Source organism: Pogona vitticeps, chromosome 3, assembly GCF_051106095.1.
Source record: "Pogona vitticeps strain Pit_001003342236 chromosome 3, PviZW2.1, whole genome shotgun sequence".
In the NCBI taxonomy this organism is placed as follows: Eukaryota; Metazoa; Chordata; class Lepidosauria; order Squamata; family Agamidae; genus Pogona; species Pogona vitticeps.
In genome coordinates this window covers 82,061,146-82,083,591 of record NC_135785.1, presented here as the reverse complement: position 1 = coordinate 82,083,591, position 22,446 = coordinate 82,061,146, and the positions used below count along the sequence as shown (strand labels likewise).

Genomic DNA, 22,446 nt, shown 5'->3' with positions numbered 1-22,446 from the left:
ATATTCCTCCAAATATTGTCAGACTTCAGCTCTCACTGGTTCCAGCCATCCCTGGCCAACAATCGGAGTGATGGGAGCTGTAGCACAAAGTAAAGCAGAACAAAATTCGGTACCTTTGCTTTAAAAGGGACTTTTACACAAGTCCAACATAGGATATCCAGACAACACAGAACAAGATGTTTTTAAAAAAACTCAGTACAGTCTATTTTGGCCTGTTATGGATTTCAGTTCTCCTTACAAAGAAGGAAAAAAGAAACCTTATATCAGTTTATTTTGAGGTTTTTATTTAAGAGAACGAAAGTATTAAGTTTCAATAGCTGCAAAAAAATAGTAAATTATATTGTATAAAAAGCAGCGAGATATTTACTAGATATTTTTACAGTTAATTTATGAGACCAATGCTACAGCACCATATGTGCAGCTCAAGCTGAAAAGCCATGCAGGACTGGAGAAAAATTGCAACAAAAACATTCAATTTCTTTAGTTCTGGGTTCTTAATGGATAGCTTGACTTTGAAAGAGATGTGTCTGCTGAATCTTCTTCTTTTGCCTTTTCTAGGAAGACTGCTGTTTTGTTCTCTTTATCCTTTTTGACACTCCTTTTATGCTGTAAAGTTAGAGAGCACAAATGATCTTTCATTTTACTTTATCCACAATGCAGAAGACACTCAATATCAATTTCATTTTCTGGACAGGTCACAATTCTGCAAAGTATGTCACCATGCATAGTTTATTGGCAAGACACAACTACATCCCCAACTGTACATGCACAGTGCTGCATCCAGAACACACGAAATTTGAAAACATCATGGACATGTCCTCTAGTGAAATATAATCCCACATGAAATTAGACAGAAGATGACCTTCTGACTTTTCAAATAGCATGCTTTATATGATTGCATTAATAAATGCAGCAGAATATGGTGAGAGAACAGGCTATTCTTAATAGCACTGATGTGTATCTCCTTTTAATACTCCCTTCTAAAAATGATTCCACAAACAGAAAACCAACACGCCAACAATAATAGCTCAAACCTAAGAATTTGCCCATTGTGCTGATTTTCTACTTGCAAGCTGTTTTTAAAAGAACACTGAAAAACAGCATTCCTTATGTGCAGTCTGAGTTGGTGCAGTTCACTCTACCTCATTCTGCTGCTGCATAGGTAAGCCAGGTCTGTTCAACAGGTGTATCTTCACTGACAGAAAGCTCTTTTCATGGTAGCAGAAGCTTCCATTAACAACATGGGGAGGGGGGAATTTTCAGCAGAACTGCCAAAAGTAGTCTCCTTCCCCATTCCACTCATGGAGGCCTAACCATGATCAAAAAGCCTCCCATCCGGGGAATGACATATCCCTTGGATAACAAACTTCTGTCCATGTGATAGAGGGAAGAAAGATGGCTGCATTAGTAAACGTAGAGTACTGAAGTCTAGTTTCTTATATTAATGCATGGGCAGACTGATGGATATACGTACAGTGGTGCCTCGCTTAACGATTACCTCGTTAAATGACGAATCTGCTTCATGATTAGGTTTTTGTGATCACAATAGTGACCACAAAACGATGTTTAGATAGGGAAATTTCACTTGACGATGATCGGTTTCCTGCTTCAGGAACCGATTTTTTGCTAGATGATGATATTAAAAAAGCTGATCAGCAGCTCTAAAATGGCCGCCCGCTGTGCTTTAGGACAGATTCCTCGCTTTACAGGCACCGAAAATGGCCGCCCCTATGGAGGATCTTCGCTGGACACTGAGGTATTTAGCCCATTGGAACGCATTGAACCGGTTTTAAATGCATTTCAATGGGCTTTTTCATTTCGTTTGACGAGGATTTCGCTTAACAGCGATTTCAACAGAACGAATTATCCTCGTCAAGCGAGGCACCACTGTAAGTGCATTTTCTCTGCCAGTAACACTAGGACAAGTGCTTTTATTTCTACTGATGCAGCTTTTTGAGAACATTTCCTCTAGCATTAGAATCTATCTGTGGAGGACCGTTACCCATCCATCCACCTGTCCATATCTAGCTGATAGACTAGAAGTCATTTGTCTTTGAAGAGACAGAAAGTACAATAGTCACCTGGAAGAAGGGCACACCACCGCTTGTCTGAATGCACAGACTTGGGTCTGCATAGGATTTTTCACTGAGCAGGCTCTCGTTGGTTTCTCCTGCCTCTTCATCCACCAAAGATTCCTAGGAAACACAACTGTTAGTATCATCAAAAGCACAGAGACTGACCCCTTTTTACAAGATAAACTATACAACAAGAGTATTACTGGGAAACCACCTCAGGTCTAAGATAGATTTGTTTCATAGCTCTTTATCATCTTAAAAACTTAATTTGCACTTTGTAATGTTCAGTAATATCTCTACCACAGCATAAGCATCTCCAGAGGTCCAGAGACTATGCATGACCATCCTTAGACCTCAGAAGGCCACACACCTGCCTCCACAAACTCCACTCACAACCCCTTTTAAATATAAAAATAGTGGGAGGTTTACTGAAAAAGATACATTGCAGCCTCTAGTAACCCTAAAGGACATGAGAGGACTTTGCATCATTTAACCACCCAAAATATGTTTATATTTCACAGGATATGGGTGCCTGGGGATGCACATCAGCCACTCCTGCTCTACCACTATGCTTCACATCTTTGGAGAACCAATTTAAGGCAGGTCACTTTCTTCTTCCTTTAAATGAGCTACCTGATTCATGGTTGCAGCTGCCTTCAGTGTAGCCGAGAGCTCCGCTTGCTTTTGCCTTAATTTTTCAAGCAACATATCACGGGGCTCTGTTTTCACAACTGTCAATGGGTAACAGTAGTCCTTCCTTTGGGGAGTGGTTCCTGGGGTGGGGGGGTGGGGGAGATGACAAACAAATAGTTAAAGTGACATCTAAACAAGCACTCCCCTTTGGAGTGGAACATTCTTGTTCATTTCAAATAGTTCTTTCTTGCACCCCAATAGCTTCATGGCTTGTTCTTCCCCTGAAAATACCTGTTGGTATATCTACTTTAATTTCACTTCTCACAAATTCATTAACACGAGTTAAACCATCTTCTGCTTTTTCAAGGAGTGTCTCTTTCTGTTTCACAAGGACATTCGTATCATTCTGCATCTTATGAAGAAGGCTCTTGAGGACCACCTCTTCAGCATCTTTTTGTCTGTATGTGCACTCTGTGACATTAGCAATTGAGGCACTGCAACTATCATCCAGATTCTGAAAGGAAAATGATTATCTTCAGGAATCAGAGATACAGTATTAGAAAATCTTCCTTTGGCTTATATAGTATTTACTACTCAACAAGACAAGGCAGTCTGGGGCTCTTTCTATCAACCTCTAAAATTTTAGAAGCATATTTAATATTTAGGAACATATACCTTCAGGAAGAAGTATGAACTGGTCTCTTCTACATGCTTTCATGTGCAGAGACAAATATATAACTAGTGATTTTAAAGGACACAGTATTTCTGGAAAAAATAACAGTGCTGGGAAAGATGGAAGGCAGCAGGAAAAGAGAAAGACCAAATACAAGATGGATTGACTCCCTAAAGGAACCCACAGGCGTGAGTTGCAAGAGCTGTTAAAGACAGGATATTTTGGAAATCACTCACTCGTAGCATCTCTGTAACTTGGAAGTGACTTGACAGCATATAACAACGACACGTTTGATGATTGCTGCTTCTTTGCTAATTTAAATATGAATTTTACAAATGCCTTGCTAAAAATATAAGGCTGGTATCATAAAGAAAAGGATTACTTCAAAATTAAGGAAAATGGGGTCCTACAGCATCACTACTAGGGGTGAAGTAACATGCATCTATTAAACTATAAAATATTGTGTTGAAGGAGATATCTTGGGCAAGGAGGCGAAAGAAAAAAAAATCTGGATATAGTAAGTAAATTTTAGAATCTGTTATATATTGTGACTAGTATCCAAGAATTACATCCAGAAAAATACAGGGAACATGCCTTTCAAACATCACTGGAAATCCAGTAAGTTAACTAGACATCACCGTTGGAAGTTATATTCCAGGATTTGTCATACAATCTACATTTGTAAAGAAATGCACAGTATACTTGCAGCATGTAACAGCTTTTAGCACAGTTAAATGTTGGCTACAAATGATGAGAATTGCAGTCAAACAGGACATGGAAGACCACAAGTTGCTCACCTCTGGTGTAAAGATCACCTTTTGGTTGTGCACTTGTCACTAAGTTGTAAGAGTCAAGGTTACCTTAGAGAACTTTTGCAAGTATTCTCTCGTGCTGTTGAGAAAGGCTTTCTGTTGATCAACGGTGCAGATCATCTTTGTAGTTGCAGCTTCACACCATTTACTACTTTCTTGACGCACACGTTCTAGACTGCTATTCAGGTCTTCATAGTGGCTGGCTGATTGCAACAGGATCTGAATGTTTTCACTGCTGGATTGCCTGATCTCTTGGGAAAAGCTATCCAGAGGCTGAGCCAATAAACTATGCTGAGAAGTTGTAGAGCTGACAAGATCAGTATTTTGCCTGTGTGAACAGATTCAGCAAGAGGATCAGAACTGCTGGTCAAGGCCTAGATCCAAAGGTGTCATATAACTTGTGCAACAGACTGTAAAGCAGTTTGAAATTATTGGCACCCAAGGCTACATGCAAAAGTCACATTTCTGCAGCTGCAGTCACTGTTTGCACAATAGCTGTGGTAGGCAAGCCAGCGTAATTATGGTGGTGAAATGTAATTTTAACATCTTTTCATTCTGTCAGCTGTGAATAGAATCTCAGCCTCTGCCAGCAGAATTCTGAATTATAGTGTATTCAAAGTGGTGGCGCTGTGGGCTAAACCGCAGAAGCCTGTGCTGCAGGGTCAGAAGATCCGGCAGTTGTAAGATCGAATCCACGCAACGGAATGAGCACCCGTCGCTTGTCCCAGCTCCCGCCAACCTAGCGGTTCGAAAGCATGCAAATGCGAGTAGATAAATAGGGACCACCTCGGTGGGAAGGTAAACAGCGTTCCGTGTCTAAATCACACTGGCCATGTGACCACGGAAAGAGTGTCTTTGGACAAACGCTGGCTCTATGGCTTGAAGAGCGGGATGAGCGCTGCCCCCTAGAGTCGGACACGACTGGACAAAAATTCTCAAGGGGAACCTTTACCTTTACCTTAAAGTTTTAACGATTCAACTCATTTATGCCCTGCTTCCCTTTAACCAATAGGTGCACAGTGTAGTTTAGTCACAAAAATGCTTATTTCCATATGTTACATGAAAATCTTTCTGCTGGAACAGATAGAATGACACTCAGTTAGGAAGAGCCAAGGGCCTCCTGAGTGATGCTGAAATGCTAATGTTGTGCAGAAGCTGCCCGCAGTAGAATCAAATTAGCAAAGTGAAATGTGAGGAAGAAGGATCTTTACTCTCTGAGAGGGAAAACTCATAGGGAAGATGTCCTTTGATTATGTCTAAATAGATGGTCAAGTGGTCGCAATTACCCTTCCAATGCAACTCGATACATATTTTTGGAAGGAAGCACAACTAACTGAATTCAATGGGGCTTAAACAGTACGCTATCTCAGGAATGCTGGTTTTCAACTTACAAGTCTTAAATGTTTTTAAATCGTTTTAATTAATGGATGTTTAATTGTTTTTTAAATGTGATATTTTTACATGGTGTTTTAAAATTGCTTATTTTACCTGTTGTGAGCTGCCTTAGGTCCCCCTATGGGGAGAAAGGTGGCATATAAATCATATAAAATAAAAATAATATGTGTGCACAGGATTACAGCCTTAGGTAAAAGTTCCCCTTGACATTTAGTCCAGTCGTGTCTGACTCTAGGGTGCGGTGCTCATCCCCGTTTCCAAGCCATAGAGCCAGCGTTTGTCTGAAGACAGTTTCGGTGGTCACATGGCCAGCATGACTAGACATGGAGCGCCATTACCTTCCCACTGTGGTGGTACCTATTCATCTACTTGCATTTACATGTTTTCAAACTGCTAGGTTGGCAGGAGCTGGGACAAGCGACGGGAGCTCACTCCGTCACGTGGATTCGATCTTACAACTGTTGGTCTTGACCTTGCAGAACAGAGGTGTCTGCGGTTTAACCCGCAGCGCCACCATGTTCCTAGCCTTACTGAGGAACAAACTGAAAGTTGAGTAGGAACTTCTTCTAGTGTCATCATCAGAAAAATTAGGAGTACAAGCTTAATTACATATTTTGCTGCTCATGTTTATTGTATGAATTAACATAAGCCTTGTTTTCCTTTAAACCTTTAAGGGTAGTAGTAGATACATATTTTATTAAATAACATTTCTGTAGCATTGGCCACAACAGTGGATCAGACACCTACAGTACTCAGAAAACTATTTCAGAGTCACTGGAAACATTATTTCAAAATTGTTTCTAAATATCCATAGCACCTATGTTTGTCGCTCATTTTGAAGTTCTTAGAAGTCGTAGCTATGGGATATAAGACCACAAAGAAGCATATTATAATTAAATGGGTTATGTATTACTGAATGATGCAATCAAATATGTTTGGAATTTGAGAGTTTTAGAATCCAAGTCTAAAATTTCAAGGCTCCAACTTTTGAATTTGTATTTAGGCAACAACAAAAACACTTCATTAAGATAGGTCTGTGTAATGTTTGAATAGTTTTAATGATGTTTAACAGAGGAAACAAAGTAAAAAGTTATCTTACGTATTTATGTTTTCTTGTACAGCAGTAATACTCTTCTTCAACTGTCCACCTTTCTCTAAGACTCCATCTAAACTCTGCTCAGTTTCTTCATCCAGCAGGCTCAATTGCTCTTGCAGAGAAACAATAAACTTGGCCATTCCCTAGAACAAATGTAGAAAGTTATTACAACAGGGTTAGTACAGATGAGCAAAGTGTTAACATTTAAAGTCATGAGGGGCAAATATAGCCATCAAGCGGTTCTTAGTATGAGCTGTGAACATCTGGGAAGCACCAAGAATGCCCTCTCAGCCGAGCTGACAGCATGGAAAAGACTACTGTGCCGATACTGATATTAGGCATGCATATGTGTGTATCTGTAATTGTGGATGCATATCACAAGTACACACTCTTTAGTACCACCAACTGATTAGCAATACTGACTGGGATCACAGGTAGCAGGCAACGTTCATTTCTCACTTTGCTATGATCTCACCCCCTGATCTGTTTAGGAGAAAAGGAAGTATTTATTTTATTGGATTTCTAACCCAACCATCTAGACCAAAGGCAGCTTAAACAACTTCTTCCTTTTATTATGTGAGAGGAGATTAAGAGTTTGTGCTTGCACCTTTGTGAATGTATGTCTGTGCGTGCACACACAAGCACTGCCTTCTGCTCACCATTGCATCAAATTCTTGGGGGCAGAAAAGCCTGACTACACCTGTCTTAAAACATACCTGGACAATGCAAATTTATTCTGATTTATTCCTAAGTATATTTAACATTGCAATCCCACTTTTTTAAAACCTTAGGCATATAGCAGCAACTCAAAAATTAGTTATTTTAGAATTTTTAAAATTATATACATGAAAACGCTTAATATTACATATTTTACAGCAAAGATGGGCATTCTTTTGCCTTTTATTTCTGCCATTCCCAAAGAGCTGAAGTTGGCAGTAATGAAGATCTCCACTGGAATTTTTTTCAGCGCTTTAACTAGAATATGACCTAATTTGATTTAACTTCCAGTCAATCAGATGTGACTTGTGTGGGCCATCCAAAACAGAGAGATAAGATATTCCAAAATACAACCCTTCTCTTGCACATTAAGACATTCAAATGGAATAAAAGATGATGGCTGTGATTTGACTTTTCCACTTTTATGGGAAGCAATTCACAAGTCAAATTTTAGTTTTCAAAGGGATGTAGGACCAACAAGCTTCCACAGCTCCCCTCCAAAGCAGTCTACTTCTCAACAGAACAAACATCCTGTCCATCTCCTTTCTAATGCCCTGGAAACCTTCTGCCGGCAATGACTTGCCTATTTCTTGTGCTGTTAAAAGATACCTTTTTTCGCTTCACCTTTGCCAATTCCACCTGTTTCTGCAAACCCTCACAGTCATGTTGAAGCTGAGAAAACATTCGGGAACTGTCTTCTTGTAGTTTACTCAAAGCAAGAGAGTGATCTTGAAAGAAGGCAGCCATTTCCTCTTTATAGCTCATCATCTTTAAGTCATAAAAAGACAACATATCAGCATTCAGAAATACATTGAGATTTGCTGTTTTCTAAAAACATTTTGCTAATCTGGTGTGTGCAAAATTCACTATCTGTTCACAAAGCCATGTCATGGGATATTTCATTTCCTTATGTAGATGTGTGGAATAAAACAATATTTATATTTATATATATAAAATATTGTTTTATTTCACACATCTACATCAATATCGATATAGGTAGGTAGGTAGGTAGGTAGGTAGGTAGGTAGGTAGGTAGGTAGGTAGGTAGGTAGGTAGGTAGGTAGGTAGGTAGGTAGGTAGGTAGGTAGGTAGGTAGGTAGGTAGGTAGGTAGGTAGATTAAAAAAATAAACTTGCTTGCACCTACTCAGGTTCAATAGGTACGGCACAGGGACAATGCTATGGTTTTTTCAACTACCTTGTCAGCCAGTGAGGAGTGTTTCTTCATGTTATTCTGCAACTGACCATTTCTATTCATCACAAATTTCAGCATAGGTGGCAGAGTGCTAAGTGCTTGGTTCAGCCCTGAAGCGAGTTCTTCCTAGAAGCAAAAGAAGAGAATGGGATATCTCCCAATTCTTCCACGTTTAAAAAAAAAAAAAAACCATCGAAAACCAGCATTGAGATAAGAAACCCAGTATGCCTCCTCCATTGCTACCTGGCAGTATAGACAACCCTTTAAAATGTTTCACCTGGGATATCAGGTAGAACTGGCAGCAAGCAGGTTTGAGGCTAAGCCTTCTGCAAGCATGTCCACCAATTTTTCCACTCTTTGTGTGAAGAGGAGGTACGCCACTCAAACAACTGCCCTATTTGTTTTCACTATGACACAAAAGCTCTTCTCCTGGAGCCACCCCTCGTCTGTTCTAGCATTTCTTCTCAGACCATTATACCAAGTTCTTGACAAAGGCTGGGAGTGCCCTGTAACCATATTACAGTGGGGTCTCGACTTACAAACTTAATCCGTATTGGAAGGCAGTTTGTAAGTTGAAAAGTTTGTAGATCGAATCTGCATTTCCCATTGGAATGCAATGAAAACCATTTAATCCGTATCTGTTCTTTTCCGTCCATAGAAACTAATGGGAAGCTGCTATTCCGCCTTCTGCCACTAGAGGGGGATTTTTTCTTTTTTTTCCTTAGGTTAAGAAATGTTCAGGAAAGGAGGGGGGAGGCAGAGAACAGTTTTAAAAGCACTTTTGAAATCTTTTTTTTTTCAACGAAGCCAATTTTAAAGCATGTTTTAAAGCATGTTCTGCTGATTGACCCAGGCTTTGCAAGCCAGAATGCCTCTCCCGCTTTTTTCCCCCCTTTTCGGTTCATCCATGTTTTCAGTTGGTTTTTTAAAATACCCAGCGAAGGGGCCGCATGAATCATCGGAGGAAGATTGTTCCAGAGACGAAGAGCCACTGCCGAGAAGGTCCAGTTTCTAGTTCTTTCCTTCCGGGCCTCTCTTGGTGTCAGGTTCCTCAGCCTCACCTCCTGATTCACGCGGGTGATACGGGTAGACCTTGGTTAACTGAAAGTTCAAATTTAACGCTTTCCCTACCTCCTGCATGTTTTTTTTCGGTTTGTAACTCGAATCTAAGTTTGCAAGTCGAGTCAATATTTTTCTATCAGAACAGTTTGTAAGTCGAAATGTTTGTAACTAGAGCCGTTTGTAAGTCGAGGGTTGACTGTAGTGAGGCCAAGTTGGAATCAGCAATCTACGTATCAGTTACTGGCTTTTGATCTATTGCCTCATTTGAACAGTGCCTGGCTTTTCTGGCTCTGGATAAGGATACCATTGTTGAATACATTCTGTACAGGTTTGTGTTTCAGGAAATCAGAACATTTCTTCATTAAGATTATATAATTCTTTTACTAAGCTAAGCACATATGAGCATATACTTACTATCAGCTTCTGTAGGTCATTTTTATTTTCAGATGTCAGTGACTCCTGCTTAAGGATCTTTTCAGAAACTACAGAAACTTCAGTGGAAACCATTTCCTTGAGACAGCTGAATGTTTCAACAATGGCTGCTGTGGTGGCTTGAAATGCTGAAGAACTGTCCGACAGAAGATCACCTTGCCAAGAGAAAGCAAGAAGTGACACTTTAGCCAAGTCATTTCTCACCAGGCTATATAGGAACAGCCTCAAGGTTTCAGAAACATGCCTAACTCCAAAGTCAACTTAAGGGGCAGAAGGTTTTTCTGAGTTATTGTCATTTAATGTTGAGCAGCAGTACTTACCAAGTGAATGGGTGTAAGAGTCAAGCATCATCTGCTGTTTCCAATAGTTCTCCTTGAAAGATTTTTTCATCCCCTTGAAAAGAGTGTCCATGTGTTCTGCAAATGTCTTCTGGGCTTCTGCATTATGTTGCTCAACCGCTTTTTTGCGTTCTAGTTTTGCATGCAGACCAGACACATCTTGAGTAGTCTCTTTAACTGTAGAAAGTAGCTAAGACAGAAAGAAACTGTGAGTCTTCAAATACCACCTCCTACATTACAAAAAGCAGGTCTGATTATGATACGTAAGCCACACTAAGTTACATTACAGCAGAACGTGTAGCTGTAGTTGCAAGTTATAGAAGATAGTCCTTGCCACTGTTTATGGCTTTTGGAAGATACTAAATTAGTAAAAAAATATTTTGAATAAACCAGAACCATTTTTATCTGCAGGAAGAAGTTGCAACCTGACCAGCCTGACATTTATAGCTCCCAAGCACATTGAAATAAAAGTATAAAAAGCCCTGTAAACACATTAGTAACATATAGGGTATCCATATGTGCAAGAATTAGGGTTGCACTTCAGGTCCTTCTGATAATGCATGCATAAGCCACCTTCCAATATCTATATACTGAGCACAGACATCTGAGGAAACAACATTGACCCACAATCAGCTGCATCCAGCCAAATTCCATCAATTATTTCCTAGTCACTGTCACATCAGTGTAAATATGGACCCTTTACTGCTGAGCAGGGTGTTAGAACATTACCAGGTAAAAACTTGCATTGGATTTCACATTTCAGTATTGTGTTTTCGGCTTTCTTTTTGAATTCTTGTTGTGCTCTGTAAAACATTTTGTGTGTCTCTTTGTATTGTACTTTTTTAGCGTGCACTCCAGTTTGACATTATATTTTGGTTTCTTGGTGTTAGGGTTTCAATTTTTGTTGTGCTCTTTGTGTAAACTTTTTGTGGACTATTCGTGTAAACTATTTTGTCGCTCTGATTTTTGTTGCTTTCCTTCTGTAAAAAAATTCTGTGTGTCTTTTAAAGCCTTTTTACAGTGTGCATATATTTTCCTTGAATCTTAATTTAGCTTCAGAGTTTTCAACTTGAAATTTTTAGTTCCTGCATTGTGGTTTCTTTTTATGCCTTTAAATTTGTTTCTGCGTCGTAAAATTCACTTGTAAGTAAATCATTAAATGTTACTGTTGGGGGCGCATTTTGTTTTCTTGCAATTGAATTTTGTTTTCAGGGGTCATTGGATTTAAGTATCTCGAACAAATAAATAAATATCATCGCCGTGGGGAGGGGGGCGATGATAACTTCCTCAATGGCTCAAGGGGGTGTTTCTTTCAAAAAGGTTAAGAACCACTGATTTAGCTCTACACAGAAGAGCCTCTGTAAGTTCAAGCAGAGACTCAGATTCATGCCTCTCTTCTCGCTTGCCTCACAGTTATGAAAGGGTCTTTAACAAAGGACTGTTGCTTCTTTCTGGCTTCTCATTGGGAGTGGCCAAGGTATAGTGGTTAAAAAACTTCAAGTTAAACAAACCATGGTTTAAAGTTGGCTTGCCTAGTTAATTACCAGAGTCTCTGATTAATGGTCTCATATTATATCATTATTCTGATTATGCCTGTATGCAGATTCTATGCAGAAGGCTGAAGGGCAGCCCTGATATCTCAGTAAAAGCAAAATGATGTTGAGAGAGTTGAAGGCAAGCCCATGGCTAGTCTTGCCAAGCCTAGTCTCCCCCAAATGGATGGCACAGGTTATAGAATGCCCTTTTTCCCCAGGTAGGAAAGTAGACAATCCATTCCTATTTCGACATTGTATTTATTTCTTGGTGCTAGCTTCAGAACTTAAACCTATGGAAATCCAACAATGTAAGTTAAAACTAAAGTATTCCACTCATATTAACCATGAAAACAGTATGTGCCTAATCTTGGGAAATATATTGTATAACCTTGGTAGCAGTGCCATGAAGTTTTTCTTCCGTGCTTTCCAAAGTTGAGGCCACATATTCTTCTTCAGCAAGACGAACTCTGGTTGTTTCCAGGTGCTTCTGAGCATCTTCTAGTTCTTTTTCCCGGACTTGCAGGTTTGTTTGGCATTTTTCTATTTCACTTTTTTGAACTGTGAATAACTCTGTGACCTGTATTAACAGTAATACAAGATGGTGAAAAAACACTTGTAAAGGTAGTTTTAGTCTTAGTATGAGCTGAAGTAATATCAAGAATGTTATCTTGATGATGAAGTTTCTCAATGATGGGAAGAGACAAATTACTAGAAAGTGACATGAGACAGATGACAAGTGCATGCTTTGTTTTTTGAAAAGACCTTGGTTATCAGCCACAGGCTTATCTTATAACAAACAGAAAACTAAGTATAATTCATCTTCAGAAGCCTTTTGCAGACTTCAGTTCTGGGAGTCAAATGTCAATAGTATCATCATCTCCAAAGCTGGACAAACTCTGGTTAGTTTTATGATTCACCCAAAGCAATACAAAACAAAAACCTGGAATGGAACCACAGCTGGAATTGTTTATTGAGGCACATCATACTTAAAACTATCATTTTCCCAGGTTTGGACACAGTCTAGTCTATGACTAGTCAGCATGAATTGCAATTGCTTTGCATTTCCTACTTTCAGCCATATTGAGGGGAAGAAACAGCCCCATACATAATGTTTAGGTAAGGTTAAGATTCCCTTGACATTTAGTCCAGTCCTGTCTGACTCTAGGGCATGGTGCTCATCCCTGTCTTCAAGCTGTAGAGCCAGCGTTTGTCCATAGACAGTTTCCGTGGTCACGTGGCCAGCACGACTAGACACGGAACGCCGTTACCTTTCCACCGTGGTGGTTTAATGTTACATCCAGACTAGGACACAGTCGTTTAGTGACAAGCCATCACAGTCATTAAAGAACTATCAGTCATGAATCTTGGGCTCACATGCTCCCTCCCTTCTGTTCCTTTGTACACAAGCTTCTGCTTCTAATTTGCCACTTTGTCCAAATGCAGGCAGGCATAATTTTTACTCAAACTAGGACACAAATCATGGTTTGATGGGAGAAAGAACTACTGTATGATTTACCTGATCAAACAAAGTAGCAACTACAGTTTCCTGCAATAGTTTCTAACACACACACACACACACACACGAAGAGCAGAAAGAAATGAAGTGTGTGTATGCTTGAAGCTTGCTGCTACTCATTCTCAGGAAATGTTTGCATTTTTGACTGAGTCATGAAAAATCTCTTGTGAGATCCATGTAATATCTGATGAAGCTGATAACCGATAATTCCAAAATAGAACAGACCATTCAAGAGCTCTCACTTCTACCATAACAGCAACAAATATGTGTGTGTGTATGTCTGTGTGTGTTATTTAGATCAGTGGTCCCCAACCTTTTTCAGTCTGCAGACTGGCTGGGGAAGGCGGGGCACCCTCTGTGCTTGTGCACATGCACGAACAAGCATGCCTGTGCAAGTGTCATACTGCCATTTGTGTATGCGAGCAAGTGCACACTTGCGCAAATGGCAGCCTGGCGCTTGCATGGGGGCACACTCATGTGCAAACGGCAGCACAGAGCTCACATGGGTGTGCTGGAGCAGACACATAGGTGCAAACAGGCTGCGCAGGGGTGAGTATGCGCGGGGGTTGGGGCAGGAGGTCTGTCTCGGCGGCCCGGTCCGGCTCAGGCCACGGACTGACACCGGGCCATGGACCGGGGGTTGAAGACCTCTGATTTAGATAACAACAGGCTATCTTTCATACATCTCACTTTCACCTGATAAATTTGAATGACATACATTACACTTCGTAGACTTTTTTCCAACACAAAAGACTAAGAACAATTGACGTCATTCACTCACTCTTTTCAATTCTTCCTCCATTGCTGCAATTTTATCAGTATACTCTGCAATTTGTTCTTCCTGAGCTGTCAGCTTGCCATGAAGAATGCTTTAAAAAATATTGCATATGGTGAATCGGAACAAATCAACTCGTATCATGCTGCAAAAACAGATGCTTGTGAAAAGCAGGGAAGACATATGCACCCATATTTGACAACCAGGTTTTCTATCCTGTTTTCATAGTACTATACTTTTAAAAATATCACTAGCTATACTGGTGTAAACTACACAGGCAGAACATTTAGATTGGAGTCATTGAACTTGTAGAAATGTAAGTGGTCTATACAGTGGGGTCTTGACTTGAGAACTTAATCTGTATTGGAAGGCGGTTCTCAAGTCAAAAAGTTCTCAAGTCAAATCTCCATTTCCCATAGGAATGCATTGAAAACCATTTAATCCGTATCTGCTCTTTTCCGTCCATAGAAACTAATGGGAAGCTGCTATTCCGCCTTCAACCACTAGAGGGGGATATTTTGTTTCTTTTTTTTTCTTAGGTCAAGAAAGGTTCAGGGAAGGCAGGGAAAATACAGTCCAGGCAGTACCAGGCAGTCCGAAGACTGTCTCCCAATCCACTCTCTAAACGCTGGGAGGAGTGAGGAAGCAGACAGGCACCCTTTTCACTGGCCAACAGTTAACTGAAAGTTCAAATTTTGCACTTTCCCTGCCTCCCATGTGGGTTTTTTTCAGTTCTTAACTCAAATCTAAGTACTTAAGTCAAGTCAATATTTTCCTATGAGAGTGGTTCTTAAGTCAAAATGTTCTTAACTCAAGCCGTTCTTAAGTCAAGACCCCACTGTAATTTACATCCTATGAAGTCTAACAGATAGACAAGAAATTTATACTGTTTTTTTAACGTTATGCCACACATCTCATACAGCTTTGTTTTGCCTAGATAGCACATTAAGCAAAACTGCAACAAAACTTTGTAGTGTATCAGGTATACGCTCTTCACTTTTCCAAGACCATAAAATATGAAGGACTTGGGGAGGTCAATTCACTCCCCCACTCCCTTTTTTGGTCCCAGTCGATGTTCTGTGGATCTTCGTGTGTAAGCATCACTAGGCTGGTTTCACCCAATTTTTATTTAAAAACCAATACTTGTTCTTCCTTCTGCAATCCTTAGATTCTACCCCTACATGCTAATACATCCCTCCTGTTTCTCAATAACCTTGCCAGGACTGACCCACCTGAATTTAATATAGAGGGCACAAATGGAATCAGCCACAGTGTGTTCCAGTGTACCCTTATTTCCTCATCAAAGGTGCTTGTTTAGAGTTCTAGCCACGTTCTCCTCCAGCACACTACATTCCACTCCCTGCCTCTGGCTGTTTCTTTTCCAACTGATACTCCATAAACACTTAGCATGCTCAGACCTTACTAAGGTATTCTTTTATTTTTTTTCCTTAAAGATCTAACCTACCTTAAAATATGTGTGGCATTTCTGCAAATCTTGGGATTCTCTTTACTATGCTTAAACTTGCTTCTTCTTTCTCACCATTTGGTAGCAACCCTTTTGACATTTGCTACCTGAATTCACTATTAAATACATTTGCAGGGCCCCATCAGAGCCACTTGGAGTGGTGAATATGGTGCTATTAAGTGGTCAGCAACACAGCAACTGGAAAACCCCACTCCCTATTGTTTTCTGCTTGAAGGTGCAGAAGGGCAAGTGGGGAAGATTGGTTGAAGGTCTTGGGGGTGGCTGTCAACCAAGGTCATCTAACTAGCCCCTCTCCTGAGGTCCTTTTCTGACAGGAAAAGCTAACCAGGGAACCAAGCAGAAAGTACCCGCTTGGAGGTGTTCGGGCCTCTTCCAGGCAACATTACCCAACCGTCCTCCATTCTCAATTAGGAAAAGCTGTAGTGCTTGGGCTTCTGATTGAGAAAGACCTGTCATTATGGCTAGGGTGCTTGTATTTATAGACCTGTGTAGAGGCCATATTCTTCCCAAGTGGCCATATTTTACAGAAAGCCAATACTCACTCATAATTTTCCAAAGAAATGTAGACACCATTTTTCTCTCGTGCAGCAGCAAGATCTCGTTTTAAGCGTTCAATCTCTTCTGTATACTCCTGTTTAAATGTTAGAAGAGCACAGGAATATATCCTCAGTCACTGATGAAACACACAACCCAAAACATCTGATCCAAATAATTTAAACATATATAGGATGCAATTCAGCAGACAAAAAGAATTAATTTATAATAAAGGTAAGCATACTGAACCTTAATAAGTGCTTTTTTTGTGAGCTTCTGGTTCACCTCAGGCTTATTCATGATGTTCTTTGCTCTGTGAGCGTATTCAAGGGTACTGAGGGTTTCCTGTTATATAAAAGACAGAAGTGGCAGCTGACCAAGTGGTTTATAATTTAGAACTTCTATACAGTGGTGCCTCGCTTAATGACCACACCGTTTAACGACGAATCCGCATAGCGACGCATTTTTTGCGTCGCTACATTGTTTTAATGTGTTTTAATGTTTGTAAGCTGCCCCGAGTAGACGTTGTCTAGAGGGGCGGGGTAGAAATTGAATAAATAAATAAATAAATAAATAAATAAATAAATAAATAAATAAATAAATAAATACTCAACCACTTGATGTAATGTATGAAACACTGCTATCTTAAAAACATCCCATCTATTGTCTCCTACAATAAATAAACTCTTAGTCAGTTTCCAGCATCTCCCCTGTACAGTATTTCTTTTTTCATTTGTTAGTATAAATGTAATGTTAAAGGTAGATTTTTCTTAGTCAGTAAAATTTTTTACAAAGGCAAATCTTACCTCAAGATTGATAGATGCAGGAGAGACTGTTGCAATTATACACGTTTTTGTTCGTCCTCCAAGAGAATCCTGCAGGATTCTGGTGAGTTTAGATTCTCTGTACGGAATATGTGGGGTTCTTTCAACAAGTGCAGTAATGACTCTTCCCAGAGTTAGCAGAGACTGGTTGATATTTCCAGCTTCACGAGCTCTTTTGTCAACTGCTCCAGAACGACCAATGTTTTCACTTCCTGCTAAATCAACCTGTAATTGAAAAACTTGCCTACATCAAGTGGTTCTCTTAAGAATTCAAAAATCTGAATTTATGGGGTGCAAAAGTGTTGCCCTTAAAATGAAAGCTGCCTTTTAAAAGATGTCTCAGAGAAGTCTATTAAAGGTGAAAGCACAACTGGAAAGTGCTCTGTGAAGTTTGTCTATATTACAAAACCAAAACATGGCCAGTTGTTTTGGAACACTGAGAAGATAAGGGGGCAGAAGTAGCTCATTCATTTTGTGCCAGTTTTCATGATGAAAAAAGTAAACAATACTTGTGTTATGTGAACAGAGAGAAAAATGGAGTGCAACAAATACCACAAAATAGTTGTGAAGACCTGTGTTAAACAAATGAGAATAACCCTATATTGTACAAAAGAAGTGTTTACAAAACAGTGTAAAGGGAGGTAAAGATGAGATGGGAATTAGATGAAGAGTGGCAGGACAACCTCAGCATGTGGAAAGCCAGGAAAGGAGAGACTGAGAGGTAATGAGGAGAGGGACTAGAGCAGCATGTGCACAACCGCTGCTTTCCACACACGAGAACAAGGATACTTCAATCAGAAAGGCAATATTCCTGAAGGTGAAGTAGAAATTCTTGCCAATACTATTTATACCTAGGAAGCACAAGTTTCCTCTCCCTCAAATCCACTCCAGGTTTTTCTGGTTTACTTTACACAATCTCCCAATTGTCCTGGCTGAGGTAACACTTTTTGTTAGTTCTATGTGTAAGCCCTACTTGTTCAGTTTGTTTGACTTATATACTGCCCATCTGGCTTATGGCCACTCTGGACAGTTCATAACAAAAAAGTGACACAAACAAAATCATATAATAAAACTCAATTGTAAAATAAAATGTAACAATTTCAGATAATATAAACTGCATTATAAAATACCTAAGTATAAAATACAATCCCAAAACATGTAACATTGCAGTAGTCAATCACATTATCAGCTGTTGGCTTCATTCAATAGGCTCTGTAGATGACATGGTTTGAAAGACCTGCTGAAATTTTTTAGTTGTTTCTTTAAAATCCCCTGTGAAGGGGCCAGGCAAATGGTAGGTGGTAGTTTATTCCATAGCTGAGGAGCGATTGCTGAGAAGGTGCAATTTCTTGTTTTCTCTCTCCAGGCCTCCCTCTGGGTTTGCATCCTCAGTCCTCCTGCCTGGGATATGTGGGTAGAACAGATGGCCCCAGATGGGAATAGGCGTTCTGTCAGGTATCAAGGTCACAAACCGTTTAAGGCCTTGCAAATTAAAACCATACTTATACTCACCAGGTTTAACTTCCCAATTTTAACAAGCTCTTCTCCATCTGTTGTTGTTTCTTTCATATGTAATGTGACAGCAAACACTGAATGAGATCGGCTGGAAATTAAATTAACAAATTAAGATAAGTTGCAAAAGGGTTTGGAAACATTTTTCTCTCACTCACAAAACACCTGACCAGTGGTCACTTATATCAACACACAGAAATTAAATTGTCTGCAAAAGTATTTTTCATGCAGAATCCCTTCCAATGTACTCTCTAAGCTGCGCAGAACTGCATTGGGGCTGTGCAGCTGAGCCAGTGTTTCTGCCCATTTGCTTCCAGTTGCAGCCAGAACCCCACGTGCAAGATGCCCAGAGTTCTGTAAAATTAGAGGGAATGTTCGTCCCTTCTTTCAATTCTTTGCCACCAGTTTTAAAGATCTAAGTAGGTAATGACAATTTTTGGTACACAATTCTGATACTGTGGGCTAAATTCTGCCTATTAAGAAATAGTTGAAAAATTCAGTATAGAGTAATAAGCTAATCATTTTGACAACATATATTTCTGAGTATACATGGGGGTAAATATAAAAAATCGCAATATTCAACTAATATTGTTGATTTGTCAGATATTCATTGGTTCTTATTCTTGAGGTCCAGAGACCCCCCCCAACAAATAGGAAACACCGAATATAACCTTTTTACATTCATCCCTTTGTCTATTCCTATCTGCTCATGCCCCCACAGAACAGCTGTTCCTCAGGCACACAGGCAGAGAGGAGTTTTCCCTTCGGGAGGCTTGCTAAAACCTGCTCAAAGGGAATCCCACTTCCCTGTTTACAAAGACAGGGGGTATCACTTTACTCAGGCTTCCCCTGTCTTTCTATGCCCCTGCGGCGTAGACAGGTGAAGTCTGAGTGAAGGAATTTCCTTGCTACACTGTCTTTGCAAACAGAGTGGGGGGATTACTTCTCTGCCCCCCACAGAAGGGTGGGGATTGCTTTGATCAGTCTTCCCCTCCTACCTGGGATGAAAGGGTAGCATTTTAGAGATAAGGAGACATTCAATTGGCATGTATGCTAGTAAAACAAATAGCAATGGGCTTTGCCTTTTCCTGTTTCAATGATCATGTGCAGTCATTAACGGCAGAAGAGCATTACACTCATTAAGATGCACACACATCTCCCAACTACAACACAAGACAGAAGCTTTTCCTTTCCAAGGCTGCTCTATTAGGATCATCCTTCTTTCTTTTATTCCATGTAGAATGGTAGGAGGTAATCTTTGTTGATGGCTCCGATGCCCCTAATGATTCTCCATCTCAAATGCATCTTTCAGTATAAGCAGGCAGGAGAGTTCTATAAAGTACCAAACCTGGTTAATGGTTCTAGGTGTTGCTAGATTGCAAATCTCATAATCCCTTACCTGGCTATGCCTAAAATACCTTGCAGTCCAACTCCCGATTTTCATGAGAGCAGCACAGATGGCCATAACTGCTTGTGACCCAAGGCTTCCCCTGCCTTCTAGTAATCTTTGACTGAAACTGAAGATACTAGGAGGAATTAGTCCTTCTGCAGTCTTGCCTTTTGGTTGACCACTTTGCCTATCACCTCAAATGAATGACAGACACAGTGCTACAGTTTGTAATACAAGCAGCTGTTGCTTTGCCTCATAGAAACAAGTCTGTATGTTTTTATGATAGTGAGAACCAAGACCCACAGAAGGAAGTAAACAACCGATTATCGCATGGAGCTTATTCCTAAGCAGACATTTATAAGATTTCACTGTTAGAAGAACTTCATACTCCCTATGTATTCAAATGCCTTCTCCAGCCTGGTGTCTGGCAAACATTTACAATTAGCTATTGACCTTCCTAGCTAAGACTGAATGGAAGTGTAAACTAAAATGTTTGAAGGGCACCAATTTGGAGAACTCCAAGACAGAATTTGAAAAGATCTCTTACAAAGACACAGAAACATTTCTCACCTGGAATACTGATTCAACATAGTAGCTGCTGTGGTTCTTTTTGCTGCTCCCCTTTCTAAGATTTGATAAACTTCATCTTTGTTATGTACAGTCACTTCTTCCAAACCCTTGATTATCACACCCCTCTATCAAAACAAAATGCAAGATTACATGTTTTATTCAGAACCCCCCAACTAATATGAAGAAAGCAAGTACACACAAAAAATGTTTACCTTGTTACGGGGGTCATCAAACATTTGCAGCCTTTCCCCAACATCTGAAGATGGATTCAAAAGATCAAAGAGCTCCTCATTATAGATTTCCAGCAAAGATACTTTCACAGAAAATTCTGTACCATTTTCTGCAAGCTTTTCAAATATCTGGTGCAGTGTTCGGGGAATTACACCAGCGAGTGGATCCTTTAACAAAAGAGCAAAAGCACAGTATACCTTTAACTGGCTCTCCTTAGTGTCTTGCAAGTCACTTTTAGCATGCTGGCAATGCCAAATATGGATTGAGCATGCATCCTTAAAACAAAAAGGTCCCTAATAAAGCCCATGGCTTATTATTGTATGGTGGAGGTACTGAGATTTAGGCTCCAATTCCACATACATTTTCCCAGCATTAAACTAGAATAGACCTCCTTCAAAAGAAATACACATAAGAAATTAACTATTACTGCAAAAAGATATTCCCTAACCTGATGCCCTTCAGATGTCTGACAATTAAGTTTTATCATTTTCAGCTAACATAATCACTAGAAACTATACTGCAAAACAGGTGGGAGTTTCTGGTTGGGTAAAATTAGCATAGAGTCCACATTCATATTTCACGTGGAAATGTATGAAATATATTTTACCTCTTCCCACGTATATTCTTCATTAGGTGATCTTTCCCCTTCCATAGTAAATGTCTTTCCTGTACCAGTTTGGCCATAACTGTGCAAAGGAAATTAGAATATTAATGTCAAGAACAAATTCTGGAGTTAGAAGGAGGAAAAAAAAAACATGATACTCACGCAAACACAGTACAGTTATAGCCCATAAGTACTTCATCCAAGATGGGACACACTACACTTCGGTACACGTCTATTTGTTTTGCTTGAGCTCCAAAAACCTATTGTTAGATGCAAGATAGCAGTACTACATTTTAGAGCAGTGATTAAAAAACAAACAAACCCAGACACACTTGCTACATAGTTGCCCTTGAATCATTAGAAAACTGTGATCTCTCATTTGCAGGTCTGTGACTGACTCTGCCAGGTGAAATAAATTGCAAGACATGTTTTGGTGATTGTAGCCATCACACAGCACAAACACTTGGATAAATCCAGCTGTTTATGCAGAAGGACAGTGCCCTTTTCACAGGTTCCTTTACAGTAATCTCTTTGGAGAAAAGGGCAATGCTGATGCCAAGTACCTGCCTATTTTCTTGCATACTGTTTAAGGATCTGTGATAGGCAGAAAAGTGTTTAACAAGTACTTTTTCAAAATTGATTAATAAAATAAGTAATAATAATAATAAATGTTTATTACGGTCATTGACCAGCAAAAGTAAGACACATTTTTAAAACTAGGAGACATAAAAACAATATACAGTGGTGCCTCGCTTAACGATTGCCTCGTTTAGCGATGAATTCGCATAACGATGTGTTTTTTTAGAAAATAATATGCACCGTATAACAATGTTTCCTATGGGCGATTTTCGCTTAGCGAAGTTTGGGACCATGCTTCGCATAACGAATGTGATTTTAGGTCCCCTGCTTCACTTAACGATGTTTCTTTTTTCAATTAAAAAAGTGTCTTAGAAGGGTCAAAAACGGTTCTAAATGCTTGGATTCGTTAGAGGACCCCTTAAGTCATGTGCAAACCTGTTTTGGCTTTGATCTGACTTTTCGTT

The 22,446-nt window shown here is 39.8% G+C and overlaps 1 protein-coding gene across 1 annotated transcript in view; it reads right to left on the bottom strand.

The window, feature by feature from the left end:
- Positions 1-258: 258 nt before the first annotated feature.
- Positions 259-22,446, bottom strand: part of KIF11 (kinesin family member 11) — a 33,267-nt gene continuing 11,079 nt past the window's right edge. The window contains exons 3-22 of the mRNA XM_020782909.3: positions 21,566-21,663; positions 21,407-21,485; positions 20,781-20,966; positions 20,569-20,693; positions 18,609-18,699; positions 17,079-17,321; positions 16,522-16,617; positions 16,281-16,369; positions 14,259-14,346; positions 12,350-12,538; positions 10,409-10,616; positions 10,071-10,243; positions 8,598-8,720; positions 8,011-8,169; positions 6,688-6,827; positions 4,242-4,521; positions 3,000-3,222; positions 2,709-2,848; positions 2,082-2,195; positions 259-606 (exon numbers count right to left, since the gene is read on the bottom strand). Coding sequence (XP_020638568.3) covers positions 481-606; positions 2,082-2,195; positions 2,709-2,848; positions 3,000-3,222; positions 4,242-4,521; positions 6,688-6,827; positions 8,011-8,169; positions 8,598-8,720; positions 10,071-10,243; positions 10,409-10,616; positions 12,350-12,538; positions 14,259-14,346; positions 16,281-16,369; positions 16,522-16,617; positions 17,079-17,321; positions 18,609-18,699; positions 20,569-20,693; positions 20,781-20,966; positions 21,407-21,485; positions 21,566-21,663 — 2,970 coding nt within the window. The 3' untranslated portion in view covers positions 259-480. The remainder of the gene's footprint in view (positions 607-2,081; positions 2,196-2,708; positions 2,849-2,999; positions 3,223-4,241; positions 4,522-6,687; positions 6,828-8,010; positions 8,170-8,597; positions 8,721-10,070; positions 10,244-10,408; positions 10,617-12,349; positions 12,539-14,258; positions 14,347-16,280; positions 16,370-16,521; positions 16,618-17,078; positions 17,322-18,608; positions 18,700-20,568; positions 20,694-20,780; positions 20,967-21,406; positions 21,486-21,565; positions 21,664-22,446) is intronic.